At 37.5% G+C, this 23,543-nt stretch overlaps 1 protein-coding gene across 2 annotated transcripts in view; it reads right to left on the bottom strand.

The window, feature by feature from the left end:
• The window catches only part of ARFGEF1 (ARF guanine nucleotide exchange factor 1), a 138,455-nt gene that overhangs the window by 21,288 nt on the left and 93,624 nt on the right, over positions 1–23,543 (bottom strand). For both annotated transcript variants that reach the window (XM_088844439.1, XM_088844438.1), the window contains 10 exons: positions 19,782–19,953; positions 17,653–17,804; positions 14,211–14,339; positions 13,142–13,300; positions 12,743–12,893; positions 6,868–6,958; positions 2,073–2,113; positions 1,810–1,979; positions 1,306–1,457; positions 996–1,168 (listed from right to left, as the gene is read on the bottom strand). In XM_088844439.1, coding sequence (XP_088700565.1) covers positions 996–1,168; positions 1,306–1,457; positions 1,810–1,979; positions 2,073–2,113; positions 6,868–6,958; positions 12,743–12,893; positions 13,142–13,300; positions 14,211–14,339; positions 17,653–17,804; positions 19,782–19,953 — 1,390 coding nt within the window. The remainder of the gene's footprint in view (positions 1–995; positions 1,169–1,305; positions 1,458–1,809; positions 1,980–2,072; positions 2,114–6,867; positions 6,959–12,742; positions 12,894–13,141; positions 13,301–14,210; positions 14,340–17,652; positions 17,805–19,781; positions 19,954–23,543) is intronic.

The following is a 23,543-nucleotide window of genomic DNA, read 5'->3' as shown; positions in this document are numbered from 1 at the left end:
TATCCAAATAATTAAAGATTGTCAATTATTCCTAATTATACCTAATATACTGAGCTCTAGATGTAATGGATACTTCTTGAAGGTTAAGGGTTCTGATTCCAAGAGACATGGGTTCCAAAGTCTGTCTTGACTAGGCACCCGACTGCCATAGGTAGTGGGAACAGGGAGTTAGGCCTGTGTTTTGTTTACACTATAAACCCAGCACCTAACAGACTGGTACACTCAGATGGTAAAGAATCCACCTGCAATGCAGGAGACCTGAGTTCAATACCTGGGTGAGGAAGATTCCCTGGAGAAGGGAATGGCAACCCACTCCAGTATTCTTGCCTGGCAAATTCCATGAACAGAGGAGCCTGGTAGTCAAGTCTATGGGGTTGCAAAGAGTCGGACATGACTTAACGACTAAACAACAACAAAGTGCTTATTTTTAGCACAATACTTAATTTACTAAATTTAAGCAAACAACAAATGACAGCTATGGTGATGTCATCATTCTTGATGTTGATGACAACAATGGTCATTATTATCTTCTAAGAGAGGCTTAATTGACATCATAGGTATTTCAAAGTCAAAGGAGGTTGTGTAGTACAGTAGTCAGAAACAAAGGCTATGTCTTAAGACTCTGGTTTTGCACCTCAATCCATCACTCATTAGTTTTGTGTCTTTAGACAAATTATATAACCTCACTGGATCTGCGTTTCCTTATCTAATTAAAAAAAAAAGATAATAAAGATATTTTTCTCATACAGTTACTGTGAAAATTGAAGAAAATACATGCAAAGTGCTTATAGTGCTTGCCATGCAGTAAACATGCAATAAATGTTAACTATAATATTATAATAATGATAACACTATCACTTTTTACTCTGTTTCTATAGGCAAAACTTGGTAAAGCCCATGACAAGCCAATAATTTTACACTTGAGCTATCCTCTGAACATAATGAAGTTGTGTTGTGCTGTGTTCTAACTTGAACAGAGTTTAGGGGATACTCACTGACAATATGTCCCGTTGTCTGGAATGCAAGCTCAACTATGCTTTCATCTTGATCCGACGCAGCAAGATGAAACACAGAGAAGATGTTCTTCCATCCAGACCGAATGTTAGCAGCTTGAGAGTTAACCATCTGTGCTATACACCGTACAACCATATCACGAATTGTTGGAGACCTAAAATAGTAATATAATTGCTTGGATAAATCTCATCAGGTTTTTTTTTTCCCCTCTCTTTTGTCCCACCCCCTCCCCCCACTACTGTGGAAAATACACTATTTTCCTGATGTTAAGCAGTTCAACAAATATAATACCTGTTCCGTTTCATTATATGTTCAAAAGGTCTTAAGAAATCCTTCTGGAATCTGAAATTAGCAAGCTCCCCTTTCTCTAAGAACTTCATTGACAGCTGCCTCAGGGAGTCTACTGCAAAAATAGCTACATCTTCATTAGGATTACAGCCAACCTGTAACAGCAACAGAAATAGAGGATGCTAATATCACCTGAAAAATCAGTAATTTTCTAGAAAAATATATCATTAATAGCAAAGACAGGTAAATTCAAAGATTCTCCATAGAGGCACTAAGTATGCTAACAAATTTCTCAACAAGAAGAACATATTTTAACTAAATTCTTAAAACCTAGAACAATTATTTCTAGAAGAAAAAAACAAGACAAAGTGTTTTCTAATCTAATTACAAAAAAATATAATTAAAAAACTGCTTAGAAAGGACAAAGGTCTCAACTAGATTATGGTAAGGGAATTTTAAACAACAAAAAAACTACAAATTAAGCAAATTGTATAATTACTCAAATACCTTATTAAAATGATCTCCAATAACTTCCCAAATTCGAGACCACTGCAATCTTATTCTTCCCATGTTGTAATATGATATTTCTACTATTTTTTGCAGACTAAACATTCTTGGATGCGTAGTAGAAAGTAATTCATCCATAGACACAGCACAGAGCCAACGGACAAAATCCACTATAACAGAAATAGATTAACATTTACTTTAAAGCTTAAATTTAAAGTCTTTTAGCCCCAAAGTAAATTTTTTAACTCAATGTACATACTTACCAATGGCATTTCCATCTAGCCTTGTGGACCCTGTAAATATTCTAAAGAAAAAAACAAAAATCACAATGCAAAAATTAAGTCTCACTTCTGATATATCAATTCAAAAACAAGTGGCCTAGTTTACTAACTACTTTTATCTGTAACTGAATGGGTACTTTTTACCAGATAGTATAGTAACAAGTGTAGTTGGAATGTACCCCCTCGCCCTTGCACTGAATGACATTAGAGAATGAATACATTGCTGCAATTTTACTAGTAAATTTATCAACACTAGGATGGGTATTTCAAGAGCCTCAAAATAATAGACTATTAATTTGTAAAACTAATAACTGGCATACACAAAACATACTTCTCAATTTTCCTGAGTATTTACTAGTTTAAACATATTTTTAAAATGAAAACTTCTACTCTATTTTTATAAATAATGTACATCTGATTAAAAAAACTCATGTTGAATTACAAGTGATTAATAAAACCTTACAAATAGTTTGCAACAGTTTAACTAACAAGTAACTAACTCCTTTTCTCAGAGCATTCAAACATTCAGAGTTAAGCTATGCTATCCAGCTTTGCCCTGCCTTCTTCACTGAGCTCTTTTCCTGTGTTTCAAAGTTTCCTAAAAGATTTCAGCATAAACACATTAGTCCTCTTACTTTAAAGTCTGCATTTTTACCCATGTTCCGAGTTTATAACGAAGGGTTTGATGTGGTGACTTCAAGGATAAATTGATATTCCTCAATGTAAGCTGTACATGATAGGATTTGAACGATAAAAAAAAACCCTCAAAAGCAGGAGCAGGTCAAACAGTAAACTTAGAAACAAAGGGAATCATAGTAATAGTACAGCTACCAGCAATCACAGGGTGGTTGCTACCCAAAGTGCTTTATATCTGTACCTACCTGTCTGTCTATCCACTCATATAACAAATACAGATACCATGAAGCATGTTCGACTCCCAACTTTATCAACACAGACACTGAGGAACAAAGATATATAACAACTTTCTAAAAATTACAAGGCTAGTACATACTAGAGCCAGTCAAACCAGGACAGGCTGACCCCAGAGTCCACCCTCTCAACCACCCCACACTTATCCAAGCAAAACAGAATTTAAACATTTAAAATACATTCTAGTTTTTTCCTACTACCACAGTCTAAATGTTTTGAGTATATCATGATTTTTCAAACTCTATGCCCTTGAAGGTCTATGTGTCCTGGCAACAGTGAATAATGAAAACAAGAAGGAAAAGCAGCTTAAACACTGACAAGGTAATAACTCAGAATCTGATCTCCTGCTAAAGAGATATCTTCACATTTCCTCTATTGCTCTTCTGAGTAAAACAAAAGTTCAAAAATCTGCCTGAAAACACTATGGGTTGGGGGGCGGGGGAGAAGGAGTAAGAGTAATGGGGCCTCAGTGAACCTAGTGGTTAGACTGGATCCAGAAATTTAAAATAAAGGCTACAGACCTCTCACAGGAACAAAAATGAGAAGTGCTAGACTCTGCATTATGAATGTCATTAGCTGTTTCTCAAACTAGAGGTGTGCACCTGGAAGGCAGTGGCTATACAAACAATACCACAAACGAAGTCCAGCCTAAACAGCACGAGGAAAACAAAAGGAAAACAACAAAGGAAACCAAGACCCTTTCTGAAGCAAGGAGGAAGCAAGTGACAGAGAGCAGGGGAGGAGAGAACAGCAGCAGAGAACTCCAGGGAAAGCTGCAAGGACCCCTCTGAAGGCGGCCAGAGAGAACTGCAAGCAAACAGCCAGGCTCTGCAGACTCGGGTGACAGTGTGAGCAGGGGAGCATCCGTCGTGGGAAAGAGCATTTTGATTCCCACTCACTCTGGTAGCCTCTGAGCGGTCACTATATTTCTAGAAATGCTCCATGAAAGGTAAGTCATGAGACAGCAGAGTGGTCTGGGGAGGCATTCATAGTAAAGCCTTAATATACTAAGGCAGAAAAGAGCTATGCTTCACAACATCAACTATAAAATGGATTCCACATGCCTGTGTGAAAAGCAGAGAACAGAAGCATGAGAATCTTGTGTGTTAATATTAAAAGACACGCCCCTGAAAAGTACAAGTAGGAAAAAATGATTGACAGATTTACTGAATTCTTACACATTATGATAGTGATGAAACAATGCAAAAAAAAAAGATGAAACTTGCAGATTCTAGATCAAATCAACTTTAAGCTGTATGCAACACACAGGCAGATGAAATGACTGCGTATCTAAAGTCTTCATAGTGAAAACATCAGAGGTAACATTTATGGCTTAGACTCAATTGAAAGACGTTTATGAGAAACCAGTCAGGGAGGAGTAGTCCATATTTTCTGATAGGTGACAGAATATTTCAAAGTGTGGGACAGGTCAATATAAAGCCAGATCCAGTGTGCTTAAAAACAACAATTAAATAAAAAACTATGGTGCTACATAACTTTTGACTTTCAGGGGTAAATCGTTCCTGGACAAAATCCACCCCCATGAAGTTGAGTAACATTTAAGAAATAGCTGGTTTAACAACGCCTAGAAAATGTTTCCCTAGCAAATCTGAGAGGATCAGGGACTCCAGGTTAAAGTGTCCTTATACTCTTTAGTTCTAATGATACAGGATTCCAAACAGAAAAGTGAAGATAATCAGAAAATTTTACCATTTTAAACCTTTTGATGGAATCAAAATTTTTTCCATTAAAAAACAACCTATATATAATTAAGCAAAGAATTATTATTTTCATTTGCATGTTTAGTTCTTATACTTATCACAACAGATTATCCAGAACAAAAGGCCTAAGGTCAGAAAAACAATGTTTTTGCTGAACAAGTACAGGACTTTAAAGGATGATGCCTGACAATATTCTCAACCACCGTCCTGACTACCAGGGCTGTCTCACTGAGTCAGCCTATGGAATCAGAATATCACAAATAAAAATAAACTCAGATACTCAGAAAGAAATTCAGAAGTGATTTAATGAGAAATTGTGATACGTACCACATAAGAATAATATAAATCTTGTAACAAATCAAGGATGTAATTTTTTATGCTTTCACTATAAGGTAAAATGTAAACATTGAGGGTTGTGCATAAAACTGTGGACCCTGAATTTATGTTGTAGACGTATCTGGTGATGATGAGTTTGAGACAGTGATGTACTAATAGAATTTGTGTTAAGACTCCTCTGAAATTGCACAAACTCTTAAAATGGAGAGGCAGATCACCTGATCAAAGGAGTGACATGCTTCTCTGCAGCAAAGTGGCCACCTGGATAAATCAGAACTGGCTTTGGTCACATGAAGTATGCTATGGCAACAAGACTAGTAAGTAAAATTTGACTCTTGTCTGGGTAGATTCTCCTCATGGTGACGATGTGTTTTTGGGTGGCTAGAAAACCATCTGGAGGAGGTCTACCCTGGCAGCAGCAGGACAGACACTACAGTGCTCTGGAGCTGCACACACAGGCAGAAAGGCCGAGAAGCTGAGGGCAACCCTGGCGCTATTCCTCAGATTCTCTGCTAATGAAAGTGTCACTGTAATTAATCATCACGACCAGACTGGCCTGGCCGCGGGAAGGAGCAAGTTATCTAATTCCCCTTGTCTCAGTTTCCTCATCTATAAACTGAGGACAGTGATAATACATATCTTATAGGCTACTGAGAAGATTAAATGAGTAACACATGGAAAGCACTTTTTCTGTTTGTTTAATATAATATAATCAGTTACACATACATCCACTCTTTTAAAAAATTCCCTTCCCAGAAAGCACTCTGAAAAGCACATGTTAAGCCTCAGAGTTATATAGTAGATATAAAACGATACACAATCTTTTTCCATCACAAGAAAAAGGCAAATTAAGCCTCTCCCTCCACCTCTCCACCCCCAAAAAAGCAAGTGGGCACATGGACACTAAGAATTCTTTTCAAGTAAGAAGTTCCAGGGAGTACTGCCAGGGTCAGTAACAACTAAACATTCTAGTTTCATCTAAGAGCAAAAAGTTTTCATCTACAACAAAGTAAAATAATAGATCAGCGGGAGTCTCTAAGTATCAAGGAAAGATTATAATACACACTGTATTTTTGACAGTTCCCATCAGAAGTGTTAAAATGTAAACAACAGTGTTACAAAATGTCAGGTTTCAATTATTTGGGCATCCATATGGAAAACATTCACCTTCTTAAAAAAACAAAAATACTAGACATTATTTTGAATACTGGGGATTTTTAAATCTAGAATATTCTATAGTAAAACAAATCATAATATATTCTTTTAGAAATATTTAGAAATAATCTTTTAGAAAACCAGACTAGAGATGAGGAATATCTCTTAATGTATATACTATAAAATATAATTCTCCCCAGTGAGAACTGCCAGCAAACCCCTTCGTTTTCCCCATAATGCAATCCCATATCATACACTCAGGAAGATAAATTATACTCTATTTTCAAATAGGAATAATAAGGGGAGTACATTTTTTATAAAGGAAATTTTTAAAAAATAAAGGAAAAGAAAAACTGTGTTGTTTCTCATCAAGGTCAACATTTCCCTAATGCCCACTAATGTCTGCTGTCACTTAAATTTTCATACTGTTTATCTCCTTCCTATATTCTGCACCTTAAAAGCAAAATTGTAGGTACTTCGTCATTTAAATCATAGCATATCACAATATAGTCTTATATTACCTAAGATATTTTTGCAATCATTTTTTTTTCTTTTTACTAATGAGCAACACACATCTAAATGCTACAGAATTAAAATTGTATTCATCTGAAAAGGGAATAAAACAGATACCTTACCTATCTACAGCAACAACAACACTTTGAGAACTGGTTTCTCCAATGGATTCCTGAATACTTGCTATCTGCTTCCAGTCCACGTTTCCTCCAACTACCACACAGAAAAGAGAGTCATTTCAGTGTGAAAATAATTCAGTGAAAGAATGTAATTACAGTTCTAAAACACATTTCTAATAAAATCAGTTATTTTCCTAATGAAAGAAAGCTTTGGGTGAATAATTCTTTTCGGCATCAGTGACTGACTTATACTAAGTGGTATACAAACATGGGTAAAGACACAAACTTGTTTGCGAAGATCACACAAATTACGGACACTGAAATTTTTAATCACTCAATGACATTAGGCAGAATTTCTCTCAATGTTTAAGAGAAACCCCCTCCTCTGACCACTCACCCCTGCAACGCACAGCATACAGAACTTCCTCAACCAGGGACAGAACCTGTGCCCCCAGCAGTGGAAGCACGGAGTCTTAATCACTAGACCACCAGGGAAACCCCTCCCTCAGCATGTAAGAAACAGAACCAATGCCAGCTCCAAATGTATCGACTTAGGAGGATTCCCAGTTTCATACAATTAGGTCTCTCCTGTAATGTAATCTTCAGTCCCTTGTTTACAGATGTTCACTGAAAATTCAACTGGTATGCTATAATATCCTTATTCAAAAGAATAACTTGGTTTTTCCCCCAACACTGGTTCCATGTGTTTGTAGACAGCAAAAAAATTCCCCGAGTTCTCAAGCTCTTAATATCTTTCCCTTCTTCCATTATCACTAAATCTTTCTTCTGGCCTGTTTTTCATTTGATTCAGTCATTTTCATTCCTACTTAGTTTAGACCATTATCATTTCAGGACTGGATTACTGTTTACTGACTTTCTTTTTGCTGATTTCCCCCCCTCTTTAATCTCCTTTCTTTTTCTGGAGATTAATTTTCCTAAATCACCACCTTTATTTTGCTCACTATTAGTTTCAGGATAGAGTATAAGCTTTTCAGCCTAGGACTTAAGGCAGCTCCCTCCAACACGTCTCTATTCAGGTCATCATCTAAAGTTTATCTACTGAGACCCAACCTGAGTTCTCAATGAAGGATTCCCCTCCACTGCTTCACCTTCCTCTGAATGAAGTATTTACTTAAATAAATACTGCTCAACTCAGAATTTCTTCCATTTAGTTTCTTACTATAAATTACTTCAGGTGTGTCACTGCTGCCTTCTCAGCCAGATAAAAAGTTCCCAGGATAGGAAGCAAATCATACACTTTTTTCGGTCTTCCTCTAACCTTACTCAAAGCAGATGCTCAACAAGTACTTGTTGACTGACTAGACACTCAGATGACTTTCTGAATGCAGATGTAATAGATGGTGTTATTTAAACCAGCTGAACTCAAAATCTACTCCAGGAACTGAACAAAGGGAAAAGAATGTGATCCCTGTCCTCATGCGGTTAATGATTTACCAGGAGAGACAGACTTATTACCTACTTTAATATACTCTGATGACTATTAATATACTCTGATGATTAGCTGAACTCAACTAATTATATATAAAACAAGTGTGGCTAAATAGAACTAATTTTTATAGGGGAAGGGAGAATGCAGCTGTTAGCTCATGTAAAGTTTTCACATATGATGAAATATTAATTCAAGTTAGATCTGAAAGGATCATCATGTGGGAAAGAAAGAAGAAAAAGCAATTCAGGAAGAAGGAGCAATATGAAGGAATGGAAGCAGGCATGTGAAGTTCATGTTCCAACACACTCGGATGTAGCCATAAGGGAGGATGATCTGGCAGGGGACAAGGAGAGAGAAACAAGCAGTAAGAGATGAAGCTGGACAGACAGACCAGAAACAGAATGTGAAGAGCCTTGACCATCGTGTTTAACATTCTACTTTTGAAAACAGGGAACCATTCAGTTCAGTTCAGTTCAGTCGCTCAGTCGACCATCAGGTCTTTTAAAAGACTGACATGATCCAATCTATTTTCTGAAAAACAATTCTGGTAATATCTGTGGAACACAGTGAAACGTGAAGAGCCACTGAAGCCATGCAGACAAATTAAGGGTCTATTTCTGTAATACAAGTGAACAAGGCGGAAAGCCTGAAATAAGTGACTGAGAAATGGGGTGGTAGGAGGATAGTGTCAAGCAATATGAGGTATGTAGCATGTTACAGGAATTTAATGGAGAAAAATCTGAGAAAAAAATGCCAGTCACTACCTAACTTCGTCTGTGTATCAACTGAATGTCCTTCCCACAGAGATTTCTGTACTTTCTGTATTTAGATATAATAATTTGTAATCATTAAACCTATTTAAAGAAGATTTAAAATGCCTAACAATCCAAGAACCAATTTCATAAATATATGACATCTATCAAACATTTGTATGACAGTACAAGTAAATAAGCCAATAGTTTTGGTTTTACCAAAGAAATGACTCAAAAGAACAAACATTTAGATTAACTAAGAACAAAGATGTAAGATGTCATAATATTCACTTAAGATTTATATGACCAAGCAAATGATTTTTAAAACTTTAATACATATCATAATAGTATGCATATAATTCAAATCTAATAATTCATAAGCTTTCTTAATAACAAAAGTTTCCTGTTTCCAAAAATTAAAAGTATAGTCTTGTATCACATTTGTAAGGAAGTGAGATAAATATACACTCAGCCCTATTAACTTGGTTACATCAATATTTGGGGTATAGATTCTGTTAACAAAGGAGGCTAATAGTTTATTTTTAAAAAACAAATTATATACAGATGAAACCAGCTCAACCGTCTGCACCACAACCTCCTCTAGCTTCAGTATGGACTAAAGCATCCCAAGTAGATGCCAGGACACCGCTGCACAGGGTGGACACCTGCCACGCTGGGCGAGCCAGGAACCAACTACTGAGACGAGCTCAACTCAGGGGGTGCTCTGCCCAACAGGGGCTGAGTCAGCACAGGGGCTCCCTCTAGGATGCAGACTGGAACCTGAGACCTGATCCCTCAGCAGTGAGAGCAGAAGGGAGCAGGCCGTGAAGCAGAGAGAAGTGGATGACACAGAGAAAGCAGGAGAGGTGAATGGTGTGGTCAGTCGCTCGTGTGGCTTGGAGGCCTGGAATTTTTATCTCAATCACAGTTCCATATTCCAAACGTGTCTATTTTAAATTCCCTTTTCCTGAAGGGAGAAGGCAGGTCAGGTCACCTCTTCGCAACCTAATCAGTAGAGCAGCACAATGATCAAACTAATTTTAATTCATTTTCAAGTATTCCAGTAAACATGCTCAGCAAGTATGATTTCTCTTGTTTTACTAACACTGATAGAAAATAAAATAGTCCACTGGTATTTTATTTTTAGTGTAACCTACTTCTGTTACTTGCCAAAACTGAGCCCTGGCGATCTCACCCCTCTTTATCTGGGCTCTCCTCCACTCCCGAGGCCTTAGAAAGACTGTTCAAAAGCAGTTCATCAATCAATGCACATTCACTTCACTTGCCTGTAAATATTTTTCATCTGTATCTCATACTACTTTCTGGAACAATGAGAGTTCTAATGTCTGAGTCAGACTTCTAGGTTACATAAGTCACCAACCATGCGGGTGCTCAAGCAGTTCTAAATCCTGCAGCTGTCTATACCCGCACCTCCCAGAACCACAGAACACCACTGGTATTTTACAAGTGAGGTGCAGACTGCACTGCTGAGTTACCACTGCAAACTCACTCAACCTGAAGCCACACATGATCCTTGTCTTTATTCCTCTCCCGGTGGGTCGTTTTTCAAGCCTGAAATTCGTCTGAATTTCTTAAGACTTTTTATTGCTAACAACAACGGAGAAATCACTAAATGATAAAAAGAGAAAGACCAGAAGTACAATGTTACATATAGCACAAAGCCTTAAAAGGTAAATATAAGTATTCTTAGACCTCAGGTGTATTCCTTCATGTTTTTTTTTTAAGGTTGTCTCTCTAGATTTCTGTCAGAAGTGAGGTAGCGAGGTCAGATAAAGAATAATCCAGAAACATGCGAGAGCTGGATCATAAAGAAGGCTGAGCCCTGAAGAACTGATGCTTTTGAACTGTGGTGTTGGAGAAAAGTCTTGAGAGTCCCTTGGACAGCAAGAAGATCAAACCAGTCAATCCTAAAGGAAATCAACCCTGAATATTCATTGGAAGGACTGACGCTAAAGCTGAAGCTCCAATACTTTGGCTACCTGATGTGAAGAGCTGACTCATTGGAAAACACCCTGATGCTGGAAAAACTGAGGTCAGGAGGAGAAGGGGCCAACAGAGGATGGCTGGATGGCATCACAGACTCAATGGACATGAGTTTCAGCAAACTCCAGGAGATAGAGGAGGACAGGGAAGCCTGGTGTGCTGCAGTCCACGGGGTCGCAAAGAGTGAGACATGACTTAGTGACTGAACAAAAACAACAACAATCCAGAAACAGTATAGCAGCACTCAGCTCACTTATATGTTAATATATTGTAATCCTGACAACTCTGTAAGTAGATACTACTATTAGTTTGGAAAAGAGGAACCTGAAGCTCAGAGAATTAAAGTAACTTGCACACACATCTTGCACAAGTGCAGAAGCAGCACAAGTGAAGAAGAACCATGGAAGAATTCAAACACAGAAGTGCACATTCAAAGTCAAAGACATATTTGGGAGAATGTCATTGAAACACGTATGTTGTCATATGTGAAATGAATCACTAGTTCAGGGTCAATGCATGTTACAGGATGCTCGGGGCTGGCATGCGGGGATGACCCAGAGGGAGGATAAAGGGAGGAGGGAGGAAGGAGGTGGGAGGGGGGTTCAAGAGGGGGAACTTATGTAAACCCAGGGCGAATTCATGTCAATGTATGGCAAAACCAACCAATATAATATTGTAAAATAATTTGCCTCCAATAAAAAATAAATTAATTACAAAAAAAAAAACAAAAAACCAAAGTCAAAGACAGGCTAAACTTTGTTTCTTCCCCGGTTTAATGTTTTCCACTTATGACTAGAAATGTATGGTTTTGGTTCTTCTTTATCTGCTTTTGATAGTGCTTTCCTTTGTTAAACCTGGATGCTCCTGGCTGCACTGAACTCAAGGGGAGCCATGGGACAGTTTCCACACTGGCCTCAGACTTGGGTTATGTCTGCATAGTGCTGTTAAAAAAAACTCCTTGTGAGTGCTTTCTCCAGGTGCCCCCAACTATTTATCATTTTAAACAAGCCTTCATTCATTTAACTTATCTGCTTAGTCTTAAAAGCAGGTAATTCTTGAAAACATTTTTTCAGATTATTTTCCATTATAGATTATTATAAATATTGGATAGAGTTCCCTGTATTATACAGTAAATCCTTGTTACTTATCTATTTTCTGTACAGTAGTTTGTTAATTGCATACTCCTAATTTATCCCTTCCTCTCTCCCTATTCCTTTCGGTGACCATAAATTTGCTTTCTATGCTTGTGAGTCTGTTTCTGTTTTATATACAGAGTCACTTGTATTATTTTTTAGATTCCACATGTAAGTGATATCATATAATATTCGTCTTTCTCTGTCTGATTTAGTTCACAAGTATAATAGTCCCTCAGTCCATTCAGGTTGCTGTAAATGGCAGCATTTCATTCTTTTCTTTAATGTAAAGAAGGTAATTTTAAACTGCACCTTTCTCCCACCCTCAACTATGTGGTTAAGACTAAGGGTCATTTAATATTGCAAACTGGACCAGGCAGAAAAGACTTCCAATGTTATCTTGCTTAACCCCTGTAAGGTGAGCCAAAGGGCATTTGATCCTAGCCCTCTAATTACATTTCGCTCATACAAAGTTACTTACATTGAGCAAGTTAGAAACAACTGTGATACTTTACAAAAATAATTCAAAAAATTCTCACCTAGCCCTAGCCCCACAAATTCATCAGGAGCCTGATCTTTCGCACCAGTAAGTGATCCTTCTCTGCCTCGTACTGTTCCAGAAATGTACCGAGGCTTCACTCCAGTTCCTATAAGTTGAGCAAGCTCCAGCTGACTGATGCACTTGAGAATCTTAATTACAAAAAGGAAAACAAATTTAAATTCCGTGTTAAAAATCTTCATAAAAATATTTAAATGTACAAAGTCACAATTTAAACACAGGCTACATTATAAAGCAGCATATAAAAGTTAAATGTACTTAATCCTGAATGTACTAGATTAATTCTTTCCCCAAACACTTAAGCGTGTCAGTGATATAACATTTAGTGTTAGCTCATTTTATAAACCAAATTGCAAAAGAAAAAAGGAAGTGCTTATACCTCATGCCATGAATTTCCTAAGTAATTTCCATCTGTATGAGCCACTGTGATAAGTGTTTTGATTGTGTCAATGTTCTTCTGCTTCATTTCAGTAATCCCAGAACTCACTGTGAGTAAGGTAAATCTTGCCAGCGCCTGGACGTATGCATCTCTTTCCAGCTGTTGAAAGAGACAGAGAAAGAGAACTCACAGGGTTGTATGCACAACAGAGTAGGCTCCGGTTTCCTACTGATGAAATGTTTACTTAATTTAGTAAGTTTTCAACTATGTCATGAATTACATATGATACCTCAAAACTATAGTTCTTTAAATTTTAATATGAATGAAGCCAAAAAGGAGGAATTTTTAAAGCTGAAAGGCAATGGTGGTGTCAAATCAAGGTGAAATTTCAGCAACAATAATTCATCAAGTAAGAAAGCATTCATTGAACACATGCTTCAAGTGACTTGTGTGAAGTAGCAGAAACTCGATTTAAAATTTGCTCATGTTCCCCCTACAGTTAAGACTATACTTTTTATGCTATAACATTCATAATTAAATGTGAAATGGTTTTCAAAAAGAAAGAAGGCAAGCACTGGATAAAATTTATTATCAGAAAGCATATAATTTATTAGAAAGGACTATCTTCATAAGAATTATGTCCTTGATACTTGAGTTTCTTAAAGATAACCTGTTCTTAGGCTTAAGTTACAAAATAATATCTTTAAATATATAAAATATGAAAAAGTGTTATATGATTCAATAAATTAAGAACATGCAATATAAATAAGATATTCAAATTACAATACAGGAATTCAAACTCTTGGAAATTTTCCATACAGCTAATATTCTATACAGAAAAAAACTGCAACACAAAGTTATTATGATGAATGGTAGACACATCAACAAAGAACTACCTGGTTTTGTCACAGCTTCTTGGAAACTTAAAACATTAAGATTCATTTATAAATTCCACTATAAACTTGAAATTAGCTTTTTAACAGTGTCAACACAAGAAATAATTTCAACTATAGTAATGACATAAGTAATTTACGTTTTCCAGATGGCTACAAACGCAAAGTTCTGTTACCTGAATGCTGAAAATGCATGCAATTCTGATTGCACATCTTATACCTTCCAGGCAAAGAGAGGCTACTTCAGTATCATCACAGTCTTGCAGACCCACACTGAATGCAGCCAGAAAAGGGGTCCAAGCCAGCTAGAAAAGGTAAAAATTTTAAATATATTATGAACATCAAATGATAATCAACTTTCAGATAGGACTACATTAACATTTCTCAAAGCTTTCAGACAATAAATGATTTGTGGAAGTTCTGAAAAAGAGCAGTAAGTTTCTAGGCATAGTTATTTGGAGAGCTTTTTCAGAAAAAGAGGAGAAACTATATAATGCTGCCTGGGCTTAAGTAAGTGGGAGAGCAAAACTGTAAATTCAAAAGAAGATGGTAGATACATTTTGAGCACAGCACCTATGAGTTATTCACATTAATAAAAAATGGGGATAGTCTATATTCATAAATTAAATTAATTTTATCCCTGACTTCAGAACTCGTCTCTCTCTGCAAGCTGTGTCTCTTGCAATATTTCATGGACTAATTTTATTTCCAAAAATATCCTTTTAACCACTTTCTACTTGTAAGACTTACATTACTCTTTTTTCTTTAAGCCTGTTCTGTGGGTGTCATTTAGCCTTATTATTTTTTGTAGTAAAATATTAATATTTTACATTGAGACAGGAGTGATATCTCTGGTTGCTAGTTGGATAATATTTTAAAATACAGTTCAATACATCTTCTTTACAGACTATGAAAGCCAATAAACACTAAATTTTATCAAAACTGAATATCTTCTGAAACTGTAACGTAAAATTAAAAAAAAGAGAGGTACCCCTGACTACTGAAAGTCCTCATATCAAAACATATATGTATATACTGGTGTGTATATACTGGCATGTATATACGTGTGTGTGTGTGTAACATTTATAAGAGTATTTGTTGCTTTTAATAAGTCAAAATGAAGCAGAACTATATATAGCCATATAGATAAAGAGTATTTATGACAACATGGTACAGAAACAATACTTGGAATTTTTAAAAGATCTAAAAAAAAAGTTCTGCATTATTAAGACAGAATTACCCACAGCTTTGTAATCGCAGGAAGTTCAGAAGTTTAATTCCTAAACAAAGGAACATAAGTCACAGTACCTAACTTTTAGTCTTAGCCTTGTCACTTACTTCACCTCTTTTTTTCTGAACCTCATTTCTTCTTCTTTAGTACCTGGACTGCCACTACAATAAGATGCTATGGGAAGCATGTGACGGGCAGAACTATAAAATACAAAGCACCACAGGAAAGTAATGCATTACGCATTCTATGCTAAGTGAAGAAACAACACATGTCTATTTAGAAACCTATGTAATATATACAAGGAGAAGTATAAGCTTCTTAAGCCTGTGACAACCCCACTGCAAATTAATTAATGATCTATATTATCAAATTATATCTATTTAACATCCAGGGGACAGTGAAACTGTCTGCTCAAGTGTATAAACCTCTGTAGAAAACGATTTGGCCATATGTAAAAAGGTTCTTAACTACATCCCTTAATATCACATCACTTCTAGGCATCTTTCATTTATTCCTTGACTCAACCAATGCTTACTTACTGCGCCCTAACTCCAAGCTAGGGGCTGTGTCAGACTGAGAAAAGTCACCAGAACAGATGTACTCCCTTACCTCTCAGAGTTTAAAGTCTAGCATAGACATTAAGGTTTAAAACAAATAAATGTGTAAATACACATAAATACAGTGAAGGAAGAACAGAGCACGTATGAAAGGAGACCTGACTTTGACAGGCCAGGGCAGAACTCACTAAAAAGTAACACTGAAAGTAGAAACAACTTGGGCAAAGAAGGAAAAAGCATTCTCGACAAAGGACACAGCTGTGTGAATGCTCTGAAGAGAAAATAATTTAGGGCATTCTAAAACAGAAAGAATGCCAATGTGACTGCACCACGGTAAGAGGAAATCTAGTGATGAGGCTGGAGGCAGGTGGAGCCAGACCACACATGGTATTCAGACCCTCGGGTTGTGTTAGGTTTCACCACAGTCGCAAAATCAGTGAATGGCTTTAAGGAAGAGGTGACAGTTCATTTGTATTTTAAACATTCTGTGCTCTGTAAAAGGGTAAGAGAAGCACAAAAGGAGACACAGACACCAGATAGGAGAACACTCCAGCACTGAGTGGGAAATGAAGCACACTGTCTGAAAGGTAATGACAGGAGAAATGGCAGTGAGAGCAAAGGTTAATTCCAGCTCAGAGGATTAAACAAATGATACCTAATCCAGAGAAGAGATCATAAAAGCTATTTATGAAGAATTTCCAACAACATGGGAAAACACTTACGTGAGAAACAGCAAGTTACAAAATTCTATACACAGTAGGATCACAACTGTTTAACAAGATAAAAAGTAGTATGTAAATATAGTAAGAGAAATGTTCTGAGTGGCAGAATTATGACTGGTTCCTTATTCTTTTTCATCCTCCACCTCCCGTCTACCAAAAACATTTGCAAACAAAACAAAGGTATAAGATTATTCAAAACAGAACAAAAACTTGCTTTGTAATTTATTTCATAATAAGTGCTCTTAATTTCAATCTCATTTCCTATACCCATGGTAAAAGAGAGGCCGGCAATACTCCACTATTTCTTCTAACATTCTCTCCCCAAATTCCCACTCTAAGCCTGTAACTCTCCATCAACTTTTAGAAATATCACAATCACACAGACCTTCAAGCAAGGGTAGAACTATAACATATCAGAGCTGAAATATCATCATCTTTTACTATCCACACAAATGCAGTCTGAAGAACTCAAGTGATAACCTTCACCCTCCATAGACCATCTAACTGCACTGTCTCACAAATGGACATGTACTTGACCCATTTTTCCTTCTCTAGGAAAAATTCCCACTTCCCTTGACTAGACTCCCCTCCACTTCCCTATAACCCTTATGATGCACTGCTTACTCATTCTGGAATTTGAAGAAAGGACAGAAAAAAAGCATAGGAAAATGAAGAAGAAATGGAAAATCAAATTACAAAGAAGCAGTAAACCATCCTTACTAGATCTATAAGCATAAAAGAAAGCTCCCTTTTGTTCCCAATGCTACTTTCTGGGCCCCAGGAGCACTCAGAACCCTCAGATTAGCCCCTGGGCCATAGGCACTGGAAGACAGCAAGAGGTTCAATGTCACTTTGAGATGTCAGGGAACTTCCAAGATCTAAAGAGCACTCAGAGGAAACTGGGCCAGAGATTAATTCTCCCCAAACCTTTCTATTCTTAAGGTCACACACCTATCAATTACTAATCATGCATACCTAAATAATATGGCTTTCACTTCTGGGTCTATACTAATGGGCTGTATCACCATACTGCCTTAACTTAAAAATATGCTGAACAGCAGTATATATAAATGTATATACTGCAACCAAAAATTGTAATAACTCTTACCTTAAACATGGGTCTCACATGCTCCAAATGTGTTGCACTCGTGAAAGGTGCCTGAACATGGCTCACAGCCTCCATGAGAGCTTTAGCGGTCTTGGCCATCTGTTCCATCTCTAAGTTATACAGGAGTCTTCTTTGTTTTTCACTGGCTACATCTGAAACAGCAAACACTATTAGCATTTAATATATAAAGCCTTTAAGAATGATATTTTGATGTTTCAGCATAAAATAATCAACATGACCAATGAATACTAATTCAAAATGGTCCTAAGAAGCCAGATGCAAAGGCCACATAACATATGATTCCATTTAGATGAAATATCCAGAGTAGCAAATCCATAAGAAAGAAAGCAGACTGCTGCCAGCCAGAGGATGAGGAAAGGCAGGGAACGTGGAAGGACTGCTTAATGGATACGGGGCTTTACTGGGGGTGATAAAATATTTGGAAACTATATCAAGATGGTGGTTGCACAACACTTTGACGGCACTAAATACAAGTAACTGTTCACTTCAAAACAGTTCATTTTGTGTCATATGAATTTCACCTCAAAAATGGAAAAAAAAAAATCCTCAACCAGGCTTCAGGGATATGCAGAAAATCTATGAAAAGGGAAAAGAGTAGGCACAAATCTGTCACACTGAAAGTGCCAGGGAAACAACCCAAACAAGGGCTAGGAGAACAGAGAGGCCAGGGTACACCTGTATGACTTGAGGGATCTCCTGAGTTAACAAGAAAACAGAGGCCTCACATTCAGGATGACTGCAGAATTCAGCACACTGCCACCCGCTTCCCACACCCAGCTTTCTCAGGACTTCCTACCACTGTACACAGAACAGGCCAGAGAAAGAGGGACAGGAAGATGTCACCATGTGGGTATGAAAAAGAAAATGAAATCAGATAATTGGCATCTACTCAGGTATAAAAATGAAATCCTGATCAATACACTTAATGATTTTTTAAGTAGAAGAGAATGACGCTACCATGTGAACTGTTGACTGGTGCTGGACTGCAGTAAGAGCCAAGTATGCTGACTTCTGGGTCAGCCTTTGCCACTCGTCAGGTTTTAGGTACAGAGATTTAACAAAAGCTTTTGCACTGCACTCAGCTCATAGCCTCTCTGATTCTAAGTGTCCTAATCTCTCTTCACTTCTGATTCCTTAACTTACTAAAATTCCTCAGAATCACTCCTATACTCCCCCAAAGAGAAGGCCATTTATACTCCACTATTCCTTCTAACATTATCTCCAGAGTCTCTGACTCCCACCTTGTAATTCTTCATCAAAATCTAGAAACGCACATATCACAGAGGCCTTCTGGACTCTCTCTCTCCTGTCAACAGCCACAGTCTATGGGGTCGCAAAGAGTCAGATATCACTTAGCAACTGAACACCAATAACCTTTCAACAGCATTTTGCTGCTGAAATCTGTTCTTTTTGATAAGGCTTGAGATTTCATTTCCAAGTAGAAGCTGCTCAGAAAGGCAGGAGCTCTCCTTCTGTATTACTGAGCCACTACCCCAACCCCACATCTATAGTCCGATTTTAGCTCTACTTTAATCACCACTGTCTACACATATAGAAAGTTGAGAATGGAGCCAGGCACAGGTAGCTCCTGACGTCAGTGAGATGTAGGAATGCCAGAGTGATATAATTTGTGGTGCATGTCAAGCAGTGATTTCCAACCCCCCGAGCTCCCCCATGATTCTAACCTTCCCCATCTCCTTGAATCGCCCCTACTTCTAGCTTCTGTTAACGTGTAATGATAGGTGAACCAATGGAAATAAGTTGATTGTAGACAACAAGAAGGCAGAAGAAAGAAGAGTTGAAGTCTGACACTTGCGTTGCCTAACCAATCTGTGTGCTCTCCAAGTCCGTGCTGAGGTTAACTGCCTCATGAACAAGTGTATGCTCAATGCATGCTAATTCATGCACAGTATGTAGCACTTTCCATTTATCATTGGTCAGTGCTATCTTTCTTCAGGATATGGAGAAAGACATAATCAGATCATCTAACAATGTATTATAATACTTTTCATTAGAATAAGTGATACTTGGTCTACTCTAACTTAACTTTTTAAGAACCGTATTTTTTCCTCCTAAACAACCAGGATTCAGTTGATCTGGACACTTACTCTGTTTACTTGACTTTGCAGGGATTGTCAGCTCCTTCGTTTCTTTCATTGATATCTTTTTTCCAGCTATTTCATTATAGATGGCTGACAGATACTCTTCAGGGAGATCTTTACTGTCATTGATACCTCTGTTCATCTTAATGTACTGTTCCTTAGTCATTTTATTTTTAACCTAGAAATGAACAACTGTTATAATTCTTAAAAATGAACAGAAAAATACTCATATAAGAGAATTTATAAATACTTTGAGACAGAAAGTGGAAAATACTAAACAAGGCAGACATTAAAGTGAAATAAGGAAGTCACAGAAAATGAGGACAATGTAGCGAAGACCTAGGTTGGCAGTATGCTAATTCACCTTGCTGCGATGTCCCCCTGAGTGATCTGTGATAAGACAACAGGCAGATGGAATAATGAAACTGTTTTTACCCAAGGTTTAAGAGTTCTAGCCAGTCTTTAAAAAAGGATCATGACAATCATAAGAAACTTATGCTACCAAAAAGATTCAGATCTTCATTCAAAAGAACATAAGTGTGTTTGCTAATGACTTGAGAACTGATTTTATGTAACAGTGGATGTGAGAGTAACAAGAGCTGAGATTTATTTAAAATCAGATAACAACCTTGCTGACTGACTCAGCGTCGTTAACTAAATGCTAGGTGATGTGGGCAAAGCATTCTTTGAGCTTCTCATCTTGTTTAAGAGGACGCACAACAGGAGCATCATGCTGCACACCACGCTAAGTCTGTGGGGGACAGATCTGTAGCATGTAAGGTGGTGGTCCTGCCACTGAACTTGGTAACTAGCACAACCAAAACTTTTCTGCCCATGCATAAAACCCAGAAGTCATGGTATCTCTATAGTTACTTATTAGTTAAATATATTCCTACCACTTTCCACAAAGAATTTAAGGCACCTCTAAAGATAAGGCTCTTGTAAATTTTTAAGAAGGTACATAGAATAACAATCAACATCAGGAGTACATCATCAAAAGTTTGCAAAAATAACAACAGAGAAAACAGAAGGTCCAGAAGACATAATAACTGGGATATAAACACATAACGAGTTTTGTGTTTGTGCGTGCTCAGTCGTGTCCGACTCTTTGCAACCTCATGGACTGAAGCCCACTAGGCTCCTCTGTCCATGGAATTCTCCAGGCAAGAATACTGGAGTGGGTTGTCATGACCTCGTCCAGGGGATCTAACCCAGGGATCTAATCCATGTCTCTTACGACTCCTGCACTGGCAGATGGGTTCTTTACCACTGCACCACCTGTTCTGACTACTTTGCAAACAGATCTTTCTAGAATGTCAAAAAAGATGAGAGGAGCAGTTTTCCTACAAAAAAGTAAAAATATTACCATCAGTTCAGTTGCTCAGTTGTGTCTGACTCTTCACAACCCCATGAATCATAGCACGTCAGGCTTCCCTGTCCATCACCAACTCCCGGAGTTCACTCAAACTCATGTCCATCGAGTTGGTGATGCCATCCATCCATCTCATTCTCTGTCGTCCCCGTCTCCTCCCGCCCCCAATCCCTCCCACCATCAGAATCTTTTCCAGTGAATCAGCTTGTTGCATGAGGTGGCTAAAGTATTGGAGCTTCAGCTTTAGCATCAGTCCTTCCAATGAACACCCAGGACTGATCTCCTCTAGAACTGACTGGTTGTTTTCAAATGTAATCATTATTACTCAAGGGAAAAACGCTCTAATATACTAAAACTTTAAAAACTTGAGTTAAGGCACTTAAAAAAACATCAAAAGAAAGCCATTTCACCTAAATTTCTAATGAGTACTAAAAAGGCAATGACCCAGGGACATCAAAATAAATGACCACACAAGTGCTTCCAGTAAGAGGCTACAAGAAGATTAACATCACTGGAAATTCTGAACATGGTACAATATTTTAACATCATACCAATGAGAGACAGAGACGGACACAAAACAAATCATGGCAGAAAATCTGAAGTAGTAATAAAGTATATTTGTGGATCTAGGTTGGGGGGAGGGGAAGGAGTTCCCAGCACATTAGAGAAGAGAATACATTTTCAGGTACAGAAAATAAAAACACACTGCTCAAATGGAACACTTCTGTCACAGCGGGGTTCTAGGAGTAGGGGACGACATAATCCTACTTTTCTTCTCCGCTTCATCTTTTATGGAACACTTTACTCTTGACGTTTATTCTCATGTGCGTAAATTAAGCTATGCCTAATGACAACCCACTTCAGTGTTCTTGCCTGGAGAATTCCCAGGGATGGGGGAGCCTGACGGGCTGCCGTCTATGTGGTTGCACAGAGTCGGATACGACTGAAGCAACTTAGCAGCAGCAGCAATAAAGTTTTAATGCTTAAACCTCTTCAAACCAATTGTTACCACTGGTGAAAATGAATAAACAAAAAAATTTAACATGTTCTAAATATATCTCAAAATTTAAAAACTGATTCACACTATATATAAAAGGGAGTCTAACTATAAATGTTCTAGTTAGTAAAGGAACATAAATGACTTGTGAAATTCACTTATATTTTAATTCTGAAAACAAGAAAGTGGAGAATTAGTTTTGAGAAAATTCTTTAAAGTTACTTTTGTTCTTTAAAAAAAAAAAAAAGCTACCATTTGTTACAGTTCATCTGGTTCTGCATCATAAATTACATGGGGTCCTGATTATGGGGTTCAATTTTCTAATAGGCCACCTATCCTCACAGGGACTCCTAAGCTGTTTGAGAGCCGGCAGGCTGAATGGGAGCCAGGACACCAGCCTGACAGGGAGCAGCATCTCAGAGGCAGTGAGCACTGCTAGAGTGGGACTCCAGGCACATGGTCAGTGACAGCAACAGGGTCACAAAGATATGACACTGATCTTAGGAGAATGCTCCCTAACTGGTATGTGTCCAGAAATTTTTAATAATCTGGAAACTGTCAAAGAACATTCAAGGAAGTTTCAGAAGAAAATAACCTACACGAGAGCGTACAATATATAAGAATGTATGAGGAATCTAAAATATGGCACAAATGAACTGATCTACAAAACAGAAAGACTCAACAAACATAGAGAAGAGACTTGTGGTTGCCAAGGGGAAGGGAGGAGGAGAAGGAGAACTGGGAGTTTGTGATTAGCATATGTAAACTATTATATATAGGATGGATAAACAACAAGCCTGTACTATACAGAACAGGGAATTACATTCAATATCCTAGGATAAACTGTAATCGATAAGAATATTAAAAAAAAGAACGTCTATGTGTATAACTGGGGGTTCCCTGGTGGCTCAGATTGTAAGGAATCTGCCTGCAACGTGGGAGACGTGGGTTCTATTCCTAGGTCGGGAAGATCCCCTGGAGATGGGAATGGCAACCCACACCAGTATTCTTGACCGGAGAATCCCATGGACAGAGGGAGGGCTAAAGTCCATGAGGTTGCAGAGTCAGACACCACCGAGCGACTATCAATTTCACATGGGTATAACTCAGTCACTTTGCTGTATAGCAGCGATTGGCACAACACTATAAATCAACTACAATAAAAAAGAAAATTAAGAAGATATGACAAATGCGTTTAACATTATAATTCATTAACAGAACAAAATTTGTTAAAAGTATGACCTTCTAAAAACAAAGGGAGGCAGTGTAAAATGTAAAGTTACTTTGGTTTAGAGTGAAAAACCTGACAGAAAATTCTTGATATGAAAATATTCAAATAAGTCTTCATCTGTAGACTGCTTTATAAAACCATGGAAAAAGGTGTCATGCTAGATAATGA

This window comes from Moschus berezovskii, chromosome 16, assembly GCF_049115385.1.
Source record: "Moschus berezovskii isolate FMDL1 chromosome 16, NW_MosBer_1.0, whole genome shotgun sequence".
NCBI classification, from domain to species: Eukaryota; Metazoa; Chordata; class Mammalia; order Artiodactyla; family Moschidae; genus Moschus; species Moschus berezovskii.
The sequence above is the reverse complement of the archived record's forward strand: the minus strand, read 5'-3'. Positions and strand labels throughout refer to the sequence as shown.